This window comes from Dromiciops gliroides, chromosome 3 (assembly GCF_019393635.1).
Source record: "Dromiciops gliroides isolate mDroGli1 chromosome 3, mDroGli1.pri, whole genome shotgun sequence".
Taxonomy (NCBI): domain Eukaryota; kingdom Metazoa; phylum Chordata; class Mammalia; order Microbiotheria; family Microbiotheriidae; genus Dromiciops; species Dromiciops gliroides.
The window spans coordinates 378,773,765-378,792,185 of record NC_057863.1 but is presented as its reverse complement, the minus strand read 5'-3'; the positions used below and the strand labels follow the sequence as shown (position 1 = coordinate 378,792,185).

General features: G+C 38.4%; 1 protein-coding gene across 2 annotated transcripts in view; it reads left to right on the top strand.

The window, feature by feature from the left end:
* The window catches only part of MGAT5 (alpha-1,6-mannosylglycoprotein 6-beta-N-acetylglucosaminyltransferase), a 399,298-nt gene that overhangs the window by 237,264 nt on the left and 143,613 nt on the right, over window positions 1-18,421 (top strand). For both annotated transcript variants that reach the window (XM_043993188.1, XM_043993187.1), the window contains 2 exons: window positions 1,297-1,373; window positions 2,326-2,415. In XM_043993188.1, coding sequence (XP_043849123.1) covers window positions 1,297-1,373; window positions 2,326-2,415 — 167 coding nt within the window. The remainder of the gene's footprint in view (window positions 1-1,296; window positions 1,374-2,325; window positions 2,416-18,421) is intronic.

The following is an 18,421-nucleotide window of genomic DNA, read 5'->3' as shown; positions in this document are numbered from 1 at the left end:
CAACCAGGTGCACACCCACCACTTCCCAGTCTCAGGCCAAAAAAAAAACCCAAACCAGTCCCTCTGCCTGGGAGGGCTGAAGCTACCTGTGGGTGGGAAGAGAGTGGGTCCTTACACACTGCTCCAAGCTAATTGGCCAGTATCAACCAAATCCATTGGTTCACTGGACTTGAGGACAGTCCATGAGCAGAGAGTGCTGAGGTTAGAGAATTCACCCCCTGAGGGTCAGGTGTGGTTTTCAGTGAGTTAACTTCCTGACTCTGGGCTGACCTTAAGAAAGGTCAGGCCTGGCTTTATTATTAATAATTTTCTCACATATTGCTTAACATCTTGATGTGTTTTTGTATGTGTTTAAAAGAACCAAGGCTTTCAGGCTAGCCATTATAAACTCAGAATAATTTCAAAATGATCTATGCTTTAAGTTTAAAAAAAAATGAGTTTTTATAACTGGTCTGTATGATTCCAGTTACCTATATTTCTGAGCTTTCTTTGAGGTGATATGTATTCTTTCTCATGAGATTGCAATATTTATGTTTCTTTTCAATTGTCTTTATCACCCTTCTTACACCTGGACAATTCTACTCCTTGTCCTTGGTCAGTCACTTCTTTGCTTCCAGGTAAGATTAAGAAGGTGACAGAGTTCTTGTTGAAATTGTTAAATTCAATACTTCATAAAGTTCAATACATTTTAATTGATCCTCAATACTAATACTTTTGACATATGTTCTCTTTTGACCCTTATAGTATTCCTATAAAATAAGTAGTGGCAGTTATCAGTTATCATTATGCCCACTTGACAAATAGGGAAACTAGGGCAAATAAGTTTCCTGAAACATTGAAATGCAGATAGCTGTTGGCTTTTTGCTGTTTCTCCACAGTGGGAAGACAGATTGTATAGTGAAAAGAATGCTGGTCTTGGAATTTGGAAGAAACTGGTTTGAAATCCTACCTTTGATATTCAATAGTTGTGTGACTATAGGCAAATTCCTTCACCTGTCTGTTTCATCTGTAAAATGGGGATAGTAATAGCTTCAACTCCCTAACTTACATGGCAGTTGTGAGAATCAAATGAGATAACGTATGCAGAGTGATTTGCAAGCCATAAAATTCTATATAAATGTCAATCGTTATTAATTATTTTTGTTGAAGATTTATAATGACTTGTCAACTTTGTAGTTTCTCTCAGAATGCAAAGCCAACCTGCGTGGATGTATACCTCCTATTTTACCCATAAAGCTTTTTTATCCCACTCTTTTATTACTCATGATAGTCTTGTCTTTTTTTTTTTCCTCATAGATATCATTAATGGAGCTCAAGAAAAATGTGAATTGCCTCCTATGGATGGCTTCCCACACTGCGAAGGGAAAATCAAGGTAAAACAATATAGCACCCATTTATTAGGCATCCATGCCTTAGATGGTTTAACTTTATATTTGTCCTTTCCTCTTTTCCAATAAAGGAAGGTTATGGTGTTCATTTCCATTAATGAAGGTAGAACTTGTGAACCTCAACATCTTAGGGAACTTGTACAGCCTTGATGTTAATATACTCTGTTGAGGATGCCAACTAGTCAAGCAGATAGACAGAGCTCCTCCTTCAGGCCTGACACTAAGTCTTGGAAACTTAGACAGAGAGATATTATTGTTACAGTCAATGCCCAGGGTCCTTTATAGAATGTCTCCGGATCTTGGGTTTAAATGTCACATTTGCATTTGCACCCTAATATTTAGAAGGCCCTAAGTCCATTTGAGTGTATCCTTAATAACTATTTTAAAAAATAATGCTTTTAATGTCCAAAATATGGAGAAATGATTCTCTGAGAAAAGCAGCGTTTGGGAGGTTTCAGAAAACTGAGTAGGCCATGGAATTAAGGATTATGATATTAAATCCCAAGGATGTCTACATTGTAGTCATCTATGTCATCTCTGAATATTCAGGTGAAAACCCTGGGTGGGGAGGCATGATTACTTGTGAGGTGTCTCTAGAAGACAGACACAATAAATTTGTTGATTGAGAAGGGTGTTATGGTGTTTTATTTTGTTTTAATCCATACCACTTTAGCTTCAGTTTTCTGGTTTCTTGCTATCTCACATATAAACAACTCTTCCAGGCCAGGTACAAACCAGTGTTGAATTCTTATTACTTAAACACTGTGTTTTCTGTCCTCTGAACTTGAAGCTCAGTTTACACCCTGTGTTCCTATCCTTACACTTGAGTGGGTCAGCTGGCCCTGATTCTTCTCTGATTTCCCCTTATCTGTTGGCAAATGTGCAGAAGTATTGTTAGAGCAACAACAATGTTTTCATTTGACTTTTGTCGTTGCAGTGGATGAAAGATATGTGGAGAACAGATCCCTGCTACGCAAATTATGGTGTGGATGGATCCACGTGCTCTTTTTTTATTTACCTCAGTGAGGTCAGTACTGTATCTGTTGGTTTGGGAGCTGGGTATGGTACCTGTTTTCTCAAGTTGGGTTCTGAACTAGAATTGCTTTGGAATTTGTATTCATTTTCAATTAAATAGGCATGTTTCCCCCTTTTATCACCCCTTTCCTGATGCTGTGCTATGAAGTTTGCACATATGAAGTGAAATGGATATGGTTTTTACTTCCCCGTGTTGCTGTTTGTACCTTGTAATTTAAACATCACCTTCGTAGAGGAACTCCAAGGACTTAGAATCAGAAAATTAGCAAATGTTACAAATAGGAAGGACCTTTAGAGATCATCTACTCCAGCCCCTTCCATCTTATTTAATTTTACACTTATTTCATTTTTGTCCTGGATTTATAATGTCTTTGGTGGAGGTAATTTCCTCCCAGGAAGGAAGGAGACTAGCAACTTTGTTGCAATTTATAGTCCAAAAGAAATGCCTGGGGCCATTCAGAGGCCAAATGACTTAACTTCACCAGGCCAGTACACAAAAGGGATATGAACCCAGATCTCCCTCACTTTGAGTTTGCTCTGTATCCACTCACTGATGCTAACTTCCCTTCTTCAATGATACATACAGAGACTAAGACTCAGAAGTAGGGCAGCTAGGTGGCACAGTGGATAGAGCACCGGCCCTGGATTCAGGACGACCTGAGTTCAAATCCAGCCTCAGACACTTAACACTTACTAGCTGTGTGACCCTGGGCAAGTCACTTAACCCTATTGCCTCACTAAAAAAAAAAAAAAGACTCAGAAGTATTTTAAACTAGTTTATAGAAGTAGTCAGCGGCTGAGCCAGGACTAATACACAAATAGCCTGGTTCCCAGTCCAGGATTCTTTCTATTATTACCATGATGCTTCTCTATCCAGACTATTATTTCTTTCTTTTTTTTTTTTTTTGCCAGTGTTGAGATTTATTGTATTTATGAAAGAGGGGAAAAAAGCAAGAAGTAACAAAATAAAATAAAGCACAAGGTTACATATGCTGAGCTTCTTATAACCAAGTATGACTTTGCTTGTCTTCTAACCCATGGAGAACTGTAGCATTTGGCAGGAAATATTTGCTATTTTTCCAAGTATTCTCACCTTTGAAACACTTTGATTTAACAGTTATGCAATGTGGATATGAATAGTGTTTGTGAGTGAGTTTTGGCATCCCTATCAATTTCTTTCTTTAAAAAAGTTTCACTTAGGGAAGTGCAGTAGTCTGAAAGTATCACAAGTTTTCTGGACCTAGGCATTTGTTTTTGAGGCAATTGGGGTTAAGTGACTTTCCCAGGGTCACATAGCTAGTAAGCGTGAAGTGTCTTGAGGCCGGATTTGAACTCAGGTCCTCCTGAATCCAGGGCCTGTGCTTTATCCAATGCATCACCTAGCTGCCCCTGGACCTATGCATTGTTGCAACAGACTGTATCTTGTCTAGTTTTGTACTCCCTTCCAACCTGGTGGTATGCCTTTATGAGGGTCCTTCAAAGGAACTAGGCATATTTAGTGTAGAAGAGAATATTGATTGTGGACATGATAGGTGTTTTCATGTATTTGAAGGCTTAGTATATAGAAGAGACATTGTCTTATTCTCTTTGTTTTATGGACTAAGAGCATTTAATATGACATAGAAGTTACAAAGAAGACTCTTTAGGCTTTAAATCAAGAGAGAGACTTCCTACCATTTAGAACTGCTTAAAAGTACAATGTTGTTCCTTAGGAGTCTCGGAATATATTCTGCTTAACTGGTGCTTTTAAGTGCAGACTATTATTTCTAATTAAGTCATTGGTTAAAAAAGGTCAGATTTATTTTCTTCTTTTCCTAGATAGAAGAACCAAGTCTTAAGGTAGAGTCCTAAGGTCCAAGTTAAAGACAGAGCCAGGAATCTAGCCTAGGTTTTATAATGTCCTCTTCAAGCTCATTGGGCAGCTAGGTGCCTTAGTGGATAGAGTGCAGGGCTTGGAGTCAAGGAAAATTTATCTTCCTGGGTTCAAATCTGACCTTAGACATTTACTAGCTGTGTGACCCTGGGAAAGTCACTGAACCTGTTTCAGTTACCTCATCTATAAAATGAGCTAGAGAAGGAAATGGCAAACCACTCCAGTCTCTTTGTCAAGAAAACCCCAAATTGGGTCATGAAGAGTCTGACACCTCTGAAAATGACTCAACAACAACATTCTGTCTCATTCCGGCTTCAAAGATTTTTTTCCCCTGAATAAAGTCAGCTGACTACCCTGACAAGCTTTCAATTAATGAGACCAAGTTACTTGAACTTGAATTCAGGGGATTAGTTAACTACCCTGTGGGGGTTTTGCCCTGCCCTTCCCTCCCTCTATTTGTATCTTCATTCACTCTTCAATTTGACTAATTGATATTAATTGCTCTCTAATCATTTGAGGCCAGAGGGAAATGCTTCTGGTTTTGATAATGAATAGAAAAGTCAGCTGAATAAAATACTTTTCACCCATTTCTTCCTTAAGGATTTCATATTTCCTCTCTTCTGTTACATGATGGAAATGATAGGAAGTGCCTACACTTCAGCCTGGGGGCCAACTTGGCAACTTGTATAGACTTCATAGCCTAGATTTCTGTCATTGTTGCCTGTGAGGGCTGTCCTCAGTTAGTGCCTCTTTTTTCTTGGCCCCTAATACAGTCAATCCTCAACTTTTACATGGTATAACATTCCCAGAAAATAGCATGAAGGTAAAACACAGGAATGCCCATGCATCGAACCTATAAGAAATATGGGGTTAGGGTCTTGAGACCTCCAAAAACTGTAATCTTTCACAAGAGATTGCTGAAAATACACTTTTCAGCATACAATTCTTTATAATGAAACATTAATTCTCATATAGTAACCAAGAGATAACCCATAAAATGCCAGGGAGAAGGGAGGCAAATGGAATTGGGAGGGGCAGGGGCACTGATATCAGAAGAACCCTGAGGTTAAAAAAGGAAAAGAGGCAATCTCTAATCTGCCCTTTCAATTCTGTGGTTGAACTGTTACCCATGAAAATCACATGACTCAGACTCAGTAACTGCTCCTCCTAGCTTTGAAGTCCCCTTTCCTCCCCCACACCAGAGGTGGTGGCATGGGGAAGAAGGGAAGGGAATGTGCTGCTCCAAACTGAGGTAGCCAGGGTGCTTGGATACTTTGTAGGGGTAACAGGAAAACCAGGGCAGTGATGAAGTGGGGAGAGGGTTCACTGTCATCTCGTTTACCCACAAACTTAGTCACTTTTCTGTTTGATCATTTCCCTCATGGCAAACTTGAAAGGTTATTTTAGCACTTTCTAGAGTGGATTCATGAACACTTTTACAAATACTTCTTTTGGGGGGGGGCGGCAATGAGGGTTAAGTGACTTGCCCAAGGTGTCTGAGGCCCTATTTGAACTCGGGTCTTCCTGAATCTAGGGCTGGTACTTTATCCACTGGGCCACCTAACTTCCCCCTATTCTTTTTGTGGATGTAAACTCCCACCATCAACACACCTCTCATTTTTTTTCTTTACCACTCATACCTTCAAGTGTGGGTGGTTCCCAACATGGAAGTGGAAATGAGGTTACCAATAAAATCTCACCAATGCTTGAAGTACATAAAGTTAAATGGGTGAATGTTGAGGTTTGATTGCATTGTCACTTATTTTTCCCCTTAACAAAGTTTCCTTTTAACATGGTAACTCATTAGCCAAGGACTCTAGTAGTTACCATTACACTAGAGCTAATGATCATTGAAATGTCTTTGCAAATTTCTAGCTCTGGCAGTCAAATTTTTCCTGATTAACAGATTTTTGTAAATTGATTTGTATAATATTTCTTTTTCAAATATGTTTCTGGCTTTGGTTTTCTAATGTGTATACCCTTCCATTTCCTTGGAGTGTGGGGGTAATGCTGTCACATACTTTAGATATGTCTCCAATCTCATGAGAAGTCGATTATAAGCATCCTTTTCACCCTCAGGGGAAAAGGTTCCTTATTCAATTTAATTTTCAAAAGTCTTCTTTTTACCTTGTAGTTCCAGAATTTAGCCAGAATCTACCTCCACTGATTGACAAGCCTAAGCTAATTTCATGCTCTTCTAAGGATTTATATATTGCAATGTGTGTCTCCTAAGGTGAGGGGATTGTCAGCATATCCACTCAGCATTCTTGTCCAACTCCTACAAGAAAGAGCTTCCTGATTTAACCCTACCCCCTGTTGGGGGGACTTTCGGCCTGGATCAGGGGGCTAGCTCATCCAAAGATTTGGAGGCTCATCACGAATCTTGTAGAATAAAAAGATTTATAAGGAAAGAGGAATATATAACTGGAAGACAGAATCACTGGAAAAACTGTCCCACCAGAGTGAGAAGACCTGGTCTTTTGTATGTTTACAAAACAAAGGGGAAGGAAGGGAAAGATAACTGGGAGGTAAATCTTTGAATAATAGGGTATCAGTAGGATATGCAGTATACATTCATATCCTGCATATCATCTTGCCCAAGTTGGTATTTCTTATTAGCTTACCAGCATAGTGATCTGCAACACCCATTCCTGAGGTGGGAGACAGTGCTGCCCTTCCCCTGAGAAAGTTCAAGGATTCTTTGGGGGTTGGGGTCCCTCATCCCCCCCCCCCCAAATTGATGCAAGGCACATATATTTCCCTTACTGTGCTGCAGGTCAGTTATATTTTTTGTACCTGTCCTTCCACAAAATAAAGACACCAGATCAGAAATGGATAGTTTGATCAATGGAAATAACCATACACACAGAAAAATGATGCATTTCTATTTCCCTTGTTTCTGCGCCCTAAGAATCAATCTCCAAGGTCCCTTTCTCCCTTCCCCCCTTAGTTTTTCATCTCACATCATTCAGAAATCTCCCCCAACAATGTCCTGCTTCACTTTTATATTGGATGAAGACATAGCCTTCCTTGTTATGGCCAATGTTTCTATATTCACGAAGCCTTTTCTTCAATAGCATTCCCCAACTCTCAGCCCCACATCTTCTTCTTAGTGTCTCCCTATATGCTGGCTCCTTCACGGATGCCTATAAGCATGTCCTTGTTCCAACCTGGATACTTTCCTCCCTAAGGTTTTTTGTTTGTTTGTTTGTTTGTTTTTTGTTTTTTTTTTAGTGAGGCAATTGGGGTTAAGTGACTTGCCCAGGGTCACACAGCTAGTAAGTGTCAAGTGTCTGAGGCCGGATTTGAACTCAGGTACTCCTGAATCCAGGGCCGGTGCTTTATCCACTGTGCCACCTAGCTGCCCCCCTCCCTAAGTTTTGATGACACCTGCTGGTTCTTCTCCTACCTCCCTGAGCACTTCTCAATCTGGTTCATCATGCTTGTCACACTAGCTAGCCATCTGTGGATATCCCCAAAGATTTACTCCTGGTCCCTTTTCTCTTTTCCTTCTATATTAGCTCATGTGGTAGTCTCATGAGCTCTGAGAGTTAGCATCTCCGTGTAAATCATTCACACATCTCTGTATCCAGCCCTAGTGTCCCTCCAGCAGTTCGATCCTGCATCGCCTTTTGGATGTCTCCAACTGAATATCCTATATGAATGGCAAACTGTACACATCTAAAACAGTACTCATTATTTTCTCCTTTCCCTCCCTCCATACTTTACCTTTTTCTGGACTCCTCTATTTCTGTTGAGGATACCACCATCCCCCTGGACACCCAAGATTTCAACCTAATTATCATCCTCAATTCCTTACTTTCACTCACCCCATAAATAGGCATTCTATTGTCAGATCTTATTATTGTGACCTTTATAACACATCTAATATACTTCCCCTTGTTTCTACTTAAAGAATCACCACTCTAGGTTTGCCTTAATTATATCACTCCTGTACTTCTGCTTTGTCTCTCTGCCTCATGTTTCTCCCAACTTCAATCCATCTTTCACTTGGCTGCCAAAGTAGTTTTCTTATTTATTTATTTGTTTGTTTGTTTGTTTATTTATTTATTTTTTTTTTTAGTGAGGCAATTGGGGCTAAGTGACTTCCCCAGGGTCACACAGCTAGTAAGTGTTAAGGCCGGATTTGAACTCAGGTACTCCTGACTCCAGGGCCGATGCTCTATCCACTGCACCACCTAGCTGCCCCCAAAGTAGTTTTCTTAATTCTCAGTTCTGACCATGTTAAATCCTCTCACTCCCCAATTAAAAAACTCCCCAGGCTCTTTATTATCTCTAAGAACAAATATAATGCCCTCTGATTGTCCTTTAAGGCTCTTCACAACCTGGTGCCTCCCTGCCTTTTTTATGTTCTTACCTTTTTTTTTCTTATTATAAAAATATTTTATTATTTTCCAGTTACACATAGAGATAGTTTTCAACAATTGTTTTTATACAATTTCTAGTTTCAAATTTTTCTCCCTCTCTCTCCTCCCTCCCCCCTCCCCAAGACAGTGAGTAATCTGGTATAGGTTATATGTGTACAATCACATTAAACATATTTCTGCATTAGTCATGCTGTGAAAGATGAACCAGAGAAAAAAGGAAAAACCTCAAAAAAGAAAAAAAAAACAGCACCAAAAACAAAAGAAATGGCATGGTTCAATCTGCATCCATATTCCACAGTTGTTTTTTTTCTGGATTTGGAGAGCCTTTTCCATCATGAGTCCTTTGGAACTATCTTGTACCATTGTATTGCTAAGAAGAATCAAGTCTATCACAGTTGATCAACACATGATGATACCGTGTGCAATGTTCTCGGTTCTGCTCATCTCACTCAGCATCAGTTCATGCAAGTCCTTCCAGGTTTCTCTGAAATCTGCCTGCTTATCATATCTACAGCACAATACATTCATATACCACAACTTGTTCAGCCATTCCCCAATTGATGGGCATCCCCTCAATTTCCAATTCCTTGCCACCACAAAAAGAGCAGCTATAAATATTTTTGTACATGTGGGTCCTTTTCCCTTTTTTATTATCTTTTTGGGAAAAAGACCTAATAGTGGTATTGCTGGGTCAAAGGGTATCATCCAAATACAATTGCCTGCTAGACATCCTTCACACATCACTCTCCTCTAGTTTCTTTGCCTTTGCAATGGCTGTCACCCAACCTGGAATGCACTTGCTCCTCATATCTGTCTTTTAGTTTCTCTGACTTCCTTGAAGATTGAGCTCAAATTCCACTTCATGCTGGACATTCCTGCCCGCCCCCCCCCCCCCAGCTGCTTTTCTTCAGACCCTCCATCTACTCTGTATTTTTTATGTAGCTAGTTATTTACATGTCTCCATCATTAGAATGTGAACTCCTGGAAGGCAGGGGCTTTTTATGCCTTTCTTTGTGTCTAGAACAGTGCTTGATACCTTGTATACTTTTGGGGGAGGGGCAATGAGGGTTAAATGACTTACTCAGGGTCATACAGCTAGTATGTGTCAAGTATCTGAGGTCAAATTTGGACTCAGGTCCTCCTGAATCCAGGGCCAGTGCTTTTTCCATTGTGCCACCTAGCTGCCCCCAATACTTTGTATATTCTTTATATGATTCTTTACTGCTTGATCTTTGGTAAAGGAAAATAACAGTTTTAAGAATTTTTAAAATATCTGACCACATATAAATTTTCCCTCAGCCTTATGGATTAAGTTCAGAAGTAGGGAAGTGGGGGCAGCTAGGTGGCACAGTGGATAGAGCACTGGCCCTGGAGTCAGGAGGACCTGAGTTCAAATCTGGCCTCAGACACTTGACACTTACTAGCTGTGTGACCCTGGGCAAGTCACTTAACCCCAATTGCCTCACCCAAACACAAAACAAAACAAAGAAGTAGGGAAGTGGTTGAGAGGAGATTTAGTTCTACTTCCCTATTTCTGATTTCATGTAATCCTTCAAGAATACTTCCCATCTCTTTTACTTTCTCCTCAAAACCAAAGGCTGGAGGGCAGCTGGGTGGCACAGTGGATAAAGCACTGGCCCTGGATTCAGGAGGACCTGAGTTCAAATCCGGCCTTAGACACTTGACACTTACTAGCTGTGTGACCCTGGGCAAGTCACTTAACCCCCATTGCCCTGAAAATAAACACCAAACAAACAAACAAACAAAAACCCAACAACAAAGGCTGGATAAAAGGGGAGAAAGGAATCACAAGTTAGTTAGTTAACTATTCAGGGTTCTTTGTTTTCATCAACTCAAATCCCATTGTGGTTATTATAGTATGGGTAGAATGGGAGTAAATGAGCCAAGTCAACAAACATCAAATTAAGCTTCTATAATGTGCAGGCATTGTGCTAATTTGGGGGATATAAGGGAAAGTAAAAATGGTCCCTGCCCTCAAAGAGCTTACAATCTAAGAGAGGAGACAATATGCAATTGAATATATACAAAGAAGATATGCAGTGGATTGATTGGAAAAAAGGCATTCTAACCCCGGAGAAAAGGCATGAGCATTAAGAGGGATTTTGAAAGCCTTCTTTCAGTAGGTGGGATTTTAGTTGAGCCTTGAAAAAGGCCAGGGATGAGAGGAGGTAGAGATGATGGAGAGAATTTCAGGAATGGGGTATAACCAGTGATCATGCATGGAGAAGACCAAAATAGAGAGAAATTAGCAGAAATACAAATAGGGTTTCTGAGGTTGAAAAAAATTCCCTTGTTTCTGGCCATCTTTAGTTAAACAGCCAGGGACCAGAGATAGGGTAATATAGTATATGATCTGGACAGACTTATTGTGTCAAGAAAATTTTTGCTGTCATTGATGAAGAGCTGAATGCTCCAACCATTAAAAAAATTAATGCAAAACCACTGAAGGAGTGAAATGTCAGTGACTTAGGGAAGGTTAGAATAGCATGTGAGCAGCAGCTTTCATAGCATGGCTGATTTATTTCCATGTGACAAACCTTAGAGTTTTAGGTAGTGATATGACTTGCAGGGAAGATGCCACTAGTTTACTATGACACCTGCCTTCAGAGTTATCCTTGATTCTTCCCTCTCTCCCATCCCCAGTTCAATTGACAAGGTTTTTAAATCGATCTCTGCATCTCTGGAATCTATCCTCTTTCCCCCATTCACAGGGCTATTACTCTAGTGCAGCCTCTCCTACCTCTTTCCTGGACTGTTGTAATAATCTCCCGATTGGTCTCCCTGCCTCCAGCCCAGGCAATCAGTAAACATTTATTAAGCACTTTTGTGCCAGGCACTGTGCTAAATGCTGGGGATACAAAAAGAAGCAAAAGAGTCCTTGCCGTCAAAGGAGCTCACAATCTAATCACAAACTTTCTAAACTAGTCTTCCTAAAGCATGGGTCAGACCTTTATCTCTCTCCATATTCCTTTTTTATTATACCCTTTTATACACACTGCACATGCTCTTACTATCTAAACTTCCCTGGATTCAACATTCTATCTTTGTGCCTTTGGAAGGTCTATCTTCCATTCCCAGAATTCCTGTTTCTCTACATTTTGTTTGAAGTTCTGTAACCCAAGTTAGCTGTTAGAGTCTAATAAAGATCTATCTAATGCACAAAGAATGACTTCCTGGCTTTTTTACAACTATCAAAAATATGCTCCACTAGAATGGTGAGGTGATTCATGATAATGAAAGGGGAAAAAACAAATTAGAACTTGAGCAACTTTTAAAACGAAAAGATAGTTTTTTACACTTTGCTGGTTGTTGCTTATGTTGTAAGTTGACCTTATATAAATACAGGCTGTCTCAGAAGTCTCAGTGCTGTTTTAAGCAATATAAGCTGTAATGGCTTTAAATTCCACTAAGGCTTTGGGGATACTGTATAAGGAAGCCCCTATTATTTTTATTTGAACTGTATTCTCAGTTTATAGAAAGATTCTAATTCAGATTAGCTTTTTCTGATCCTTCAGTATTCTGATTCCCTTCCATGTGTTACTGATTGGTATGTATTGAGTGACAGCTACCAATCTTGATTTTCACTCCAGAAAAAAACTGAAGGTAAGTCATTTGGGGAGATTGAGAGGAAGGGTTAAGAGAGACAGAAAAAGAAAGGAAGTACAATCCAAAGTCAAGTGGAAACTCTCTTGTGTTAGCAAATATTTTAACCATTGGTATTCTTGATTAACAATTTCATACAGTAGAATTTTAGTGCCTATTATGTGCAAAAAAAAAAAAAAAAGGTGCCAGGTGCTAGATCAAGGAATGAGAGTTTCTTATTTTTAAGACCTTTGAAGTACATGGGATAGAATTGCAACTAGAAAGAACAGTAAAAGGTATGTATGGCTGGGCAGGAACACCATGAGGATGTGGAATGGGAAGGTGTGTTATGCCAGGCACATCTCCCTGTATAGGTTAAAAGAGATCCATTTTCAAGAATTTAATTTGAATAGAATATGAAACTAAAACCTTCCAATCCAACCCTATAGAATGAGACTGTAAACCACTCCCCACCCCCAAATAAGAGGTAGAAGTAAATGTGCCAAACCCAGAGCTAGAAATGTGACATAAAATTCTTTTCACTTTGCAATTTAATACATGAACTTCAAACAATTATGCTTTAATTTCTGGGGAGATGAAAAATCCATCTATTTTCATTGATTTGTTTTTTTTTTTTCTAAATGTGAAAATGTTAATTAGGATTGCTGGCTTTTGTCATTTTTTTGTCTATTATCTTATTTGTCAGTTTTTTTAAAGGGGAAGGGCACAGACAGATATACAGAAGGCATTTTTACAGGTACACAAAACATTAAAACTTAAGTATAAACATTTGTTGACTGACTATATGAACATGCCTTTAAACACAGTTCCTTGGACCAGGTCCATTAACTATTATATTATGCCTTTGTTCTAAGAGACATTGTGATGTAATAGAGAGTTGTTGGATTGGCAATCAGGAGAGGCTGAGGTTCAGATTCCTTCCCCTATTTCTTACAAGTTTTGTTACTTTGGGTTAGTCATTTAACCTCTTTAAACCTTAATTACCTCATTTGTAAAATGAGGATAATGATAACAATTTTATTCAAGATTATTTTGAAGGTCAAATAAAATGTTTATAAAGTGTTTTGTAAACCTTAAAACTAAATAATTTTCAGCTACTGTTATTATTTGTTCCTTTTGAATCTTTGTACTTTCAAAATTTGTTAAAAAAAAATAAGGCATAAAGTCTCTAGTGTAAACACCAATTGAACGTGCACTTCTGCATTCCCTGAGTCGTATTACATCCTGTTATTCTTCCCATTGGGCTTCCCTGAATGAACTCTTCTTTTATTCCCTTGTAGCCTCAGTAACCCTGGTTATAATTTTGTCCTATGATATGCCAATTCTCACTGAATTATAGTTATGATCCCTTCATCCTTTACCCCTCAAGTAGGATAAGCCCTCCTCAAACTTTTTAATTCATTGGTTTTTTTTTCCTGTAGTTAAGACCACCACTATTTACTCTTAAAACATCTGTATAAACTAAAGAAGAGCCTTAGGTCTATTTTACAGATGAGAAGGTTGAAATTTTTGGTTCTAAAGAATTCATTTGTACCCTTTTGTAAATACACCTTGAAATGAATCATAAAATCATAGAATCTTAGGGTTAGAAAAGACTGCTGGGATTATTGAACTCATTTTTGGGTGGGTATGGAGAGTACTGGTTGACCCCAAGGTCCCTTCCAGCTCTTAAAATCTGTGATCCTTTGAACTCTTAGCCACAGCATAAACCCCTTCTACTCTGTCTTGTACAAATTATTGTCCAGTCTTCAAACAAAACATCTTTGTTGTAAATTTAGAGTCATATATTCAGATCACTAAATATTTGAAATCAGTCACAATATCTCACTTCATCCCTATAAGTTGAACTTTAATTGTCTTGATGGTTCAAATGTACCTCACCCCCCCACCCCCACCCCAAGGGGGGGGGGGGGAGAAGTTTGAAAACAATCTTCTCTAGACTGCTGGGTATTCAGCACTCCAAGTGGAAGGAATCAGTGACTGATTCATTAGGCAATTTTACATTTCTGGAACACCAGGAAAATAATTTTCTCTATCTGTCTTTGTGAATCATGTAACTACCCCCATTATGGAAATGGGGACCCATAAAATAATGATTATGAATGTCATTGTTTCAGGTATATTAACTAAGCTCTCTTCAGAGCTCTTAGAATCTGCTTTCATTGCTATGATCTTTCAGTGAATTCAAAATGAATTTCTTAATTCACTTCTCTTGCTATGTATATTGATATTATCAGTGTGCTTCCTAGCTGTTCACTCCTTCTTTCTTCCCTAGCACCCAACTTTACATGACACTTCTAGCAACCAGCCTTGAAGCAGACAACATGTATTTCTAAAACTCCTTAACCTTTTATGTCCCTTTGCAGCACTTAGTCGTCTTGAAATTACAGTAGTTGTGAAAGAATAAGTCTGCAGTGATGAGTGATTGCTAGAATTATAATAGGTAAAAGCTGTTGATTCATATAACAATTTGAAGTGTGTGTGTGTGTGTGTGTGTGTGTGTGTGTGCGCGCGCGTGTGTGTTAAGGGTGGGGGAATGACACTGCTTCATAAAGGAACAAAGAAGCAATTTCATGCCTTACTCATCAATCTGTTTCTTATATCTAGTGAACAACAGACATAAAGGTCTCTTCTTCTTTGAGTTCTCCCTTGACAGTATGTAAAACTAATATTGGCTGAACATGCTATTAACCTTGAGTTTAAATTCAGCGTACTTAATCCCATGATTAATGCCAAGATTAATGCCCAACAGCAAAGGTTGAAAGCTTAAATGTTTGTGAATGCGAGCATGAAATGAAATCCTAATAACCAGTACAATGATTTGGATTTATGGGCTGTGTTGGCTGCTAAAGATAACTTGGAAATGGTGTTGCATCGAGTAATTTGTCAAAGTGGGCAGTGATGAAGAATTGACTGTTTATGATGCAGGAAGAAACATCTGAATGAAGAATACAGCTCTCTGGTTTTTGGTATAATAGGAGCAGCACTTAACTGTGGGACTTCATTGCATGAGAAGAATAACATACTCTTTTAAAGTTTTTAACAGTTTAAAATTTAAATTCCCCTTTTAGTAAGATAGTATGGGGGGCAGCTAGATGGTGCAGTGGTTAAGCACCAGTCCTGGATTCAGGAGTACCTGAGTTCAAATCTGACCTCGGACACTTGACACTTACTAGCTGTGTGACCCTGGGCAAGTCACTTAACCCCCGTTGCCTGGAAAAAAAAAAAAAGATAGTATGGGCTCCTCAGAAGAAATGTAGCTGTATAGATTTAAAATAATATTCTTCTCACTCTCTGAGTCTTTTACTTATCTATGTATGTTTGTGGTTCTTATTATCTTAAATCCTAGGTACAGATACACACACCCACATACACATATGTGCATGCACATACTCACAGAGGACATTGTAATATTACTCAAGTAAAGATGTGGACTCGTCAAATTTTTTCTTGATCTTCTGTTCCTTGAATCCTTTGCTTACTTTTCTTAATAATATTATCAGTTTATCTTTAAGTTTTACTTATTGAGATATTCCTTAACCCCAACCAGACATATTCTTAGTTCTATTTCACCAAAATCAAAAAGGGAAAGGAGAAAGTCATCCTATACTGTACGAAAATTTTATCAAATGTTATTTATAATAAATAAAGCCTTTAGGGGTTCCATGGTGCAATTTCCAATTTATTTTTCTCTATATATTTAATATTTAATCTCTTAAAATTCTTGCTACCACCATAAACAATAAACCCTTAAGATTATCTACCCCCAGAGTTTTAGAAAGTTTGTTGCTTGTGTTTCTCTTTCAGTTATGTCCAATTTTATTTTCTCTTCATTATTTTTATTAGCAACAACTACAGTACAGTACCTTTTGAAGGTTTCATTAATACATATTGCATATTTCTTTGCCCTGTTACTGGTTAATGTTGCATTCTGTGTCCATTGCAATGGGAGAAGATAGGTAATCAGACTGTTTATAGTCAGTTGAATATAAGCTCCTTAAGGCCTGGGACAAATTTTCTTTTTGTCTTTTTATCTTCAGCCCCAAGTACAATAGCTTGCTCCTATTAGGTGCTTAAAGGATATTTATTAGAATGGATTGACTGGATCGCTTTTATCCTTTGGAGCTGTATTCCTTTTGGAGATTAACTTCAGACTCTTCCCTATTTAAACAGAATTTGAAGGGGAGTTTAGGCAGTGTATAAACAAACACAATATGTTAGTAAAATAAAATATAAAAAGAAACATTGGAAACACAGAAAAAAGATGGCTTCCCAGAGGCACCTTTGTTTTTCTTAGGCTTTATAACTCCTCTTGGCCATGAATTAGGCAATTAACATTTATTAAATACCTGCTAAGTGCCAGGGACTTTGTTGAGCACTGGGGCTACTAAGAAAAGCTATGACAAAACAAACCAAAAACTCTCCCTGCTCTTTAGGAATTTGAAGGCTAATGAGGGAGGCAACATGTAAACAATTAGCTACAAAGAAGCTATAGATAGGATAAATTGAACCTGATCTCAGAGGAAAAGTTCTAGGATGTAGGAATGGGATAGTCTTCTTGCAGAATGTGGGACTTAACCCTTCTGTTCTTAATACTATGGCAGTGCAAACTTAAGAAATAGTCAAATTTAATAAAGCATTCAAACTGGAGCATACTGCAAGGAAATTCTGAGTTTGTCTTGACCAAACATATTTTCCATTCCCCCCCCCCCCGCCCTTTTTTTTTTTCGGGGCAATGAGGGGTTAAGTGACTTGCCCAGGGTCACACAGCTAGTAAGTGCCAAGTGTCTGAGGTTGGATTTGAACTCAGGTCCTCCTGAATCCGACGCTGATGCTTTATCCACTGTGCCACCTAGCTGCCCCTCCATTCACTCTATATTTTGCTGGCTAAAATGATCTGCTTACAAAGATCATGAGAGAGTTAGAATGTTAGGTGGTAAAGTCAAGTATGCTCAAAGGTACTACTTTCCCCCATTTTTAATAGTTATTGTATTTTAACAATATTTGCCTGGGTCTCTGCTCTGGACAAAAATGCACATTAAAAACTTATCAGGCATTGGCCCTGGATTCAGGAGGACCTGAGTTCAAATTTGACTTCAGACACTTGACACTTACTAGCTGTGTGACCCTAGGCAAGTCACTTAATCCTCATTGCCCCCCCCCCCAAAAAAAAGACACCTGGGACACCCTGTATATGATCTTGGTCTCTGACAAAAGTTCCCCCCCCCCCACTACCAAATCAGTCTGTTTTGATTAAAGAAACAAGTTAGTTAAGAGACCTTGCCACTTCAGTCAAATTAGTGAAATCAATTGTGTGAATAGATACAATACTATCATCTTTTGAATTTATTTTCTGAAATATTGCAAACCAGAATACAAATTAAAAAAAAAAACACCTCACCCCAAAGAAAAACTCTGAATATTCATCAAATCTTTTTGGAAGTGATCTCTTACAGTCTTTGTAGATACAAGTAAATTGAACTGTGTCCTTCACCCAGACCAAGTTTCAAGTAAAAGATTGAACTTGACTTCATTTGATTTAGAATGTGCTTCTTAACTAAAAAATATAACACAAGGCCCTACAGAAATCTCAGATCTAAATTGTCAGTTATTTGTTTGAACAAAGAACTATACTAATCTTCAGAAAGAGAGAGGATTAGAACAGAGCTGAATAATGAACTCATTCAGAAAAATAAAGCCTAGAAAGCATTCACTTTTGAGAAATGACAGCAAGAAAATTCATCATATCATGCATCATCATACGCATGCATGCATTGAATCTCCTGGTTTTTGACATGATTTTATTCCTCCTTAATCATCCTACTCTGTATTTCAACTTGACTTATATATTTCTTTTGTCTCTTTCCTTTTTAGTTTAATGGAATGTGTCCTTCTTACAGTCCATACAAATTTGATCTAGTTTTGATCTTTTTCAAGACTTTGTGTCCACCTCCTCAAATGATGATCCCTTTGATACTGAATATCATTATGATGATTATGATTACAAGAACTACTCATAGAAATATAATTTTATTACCTTTGAAAATAGGATTTCAAACAGCAGATAGTTTTATTTTGTGTGTTCTCTCTGAGAAAACTTGATTTATGGGACA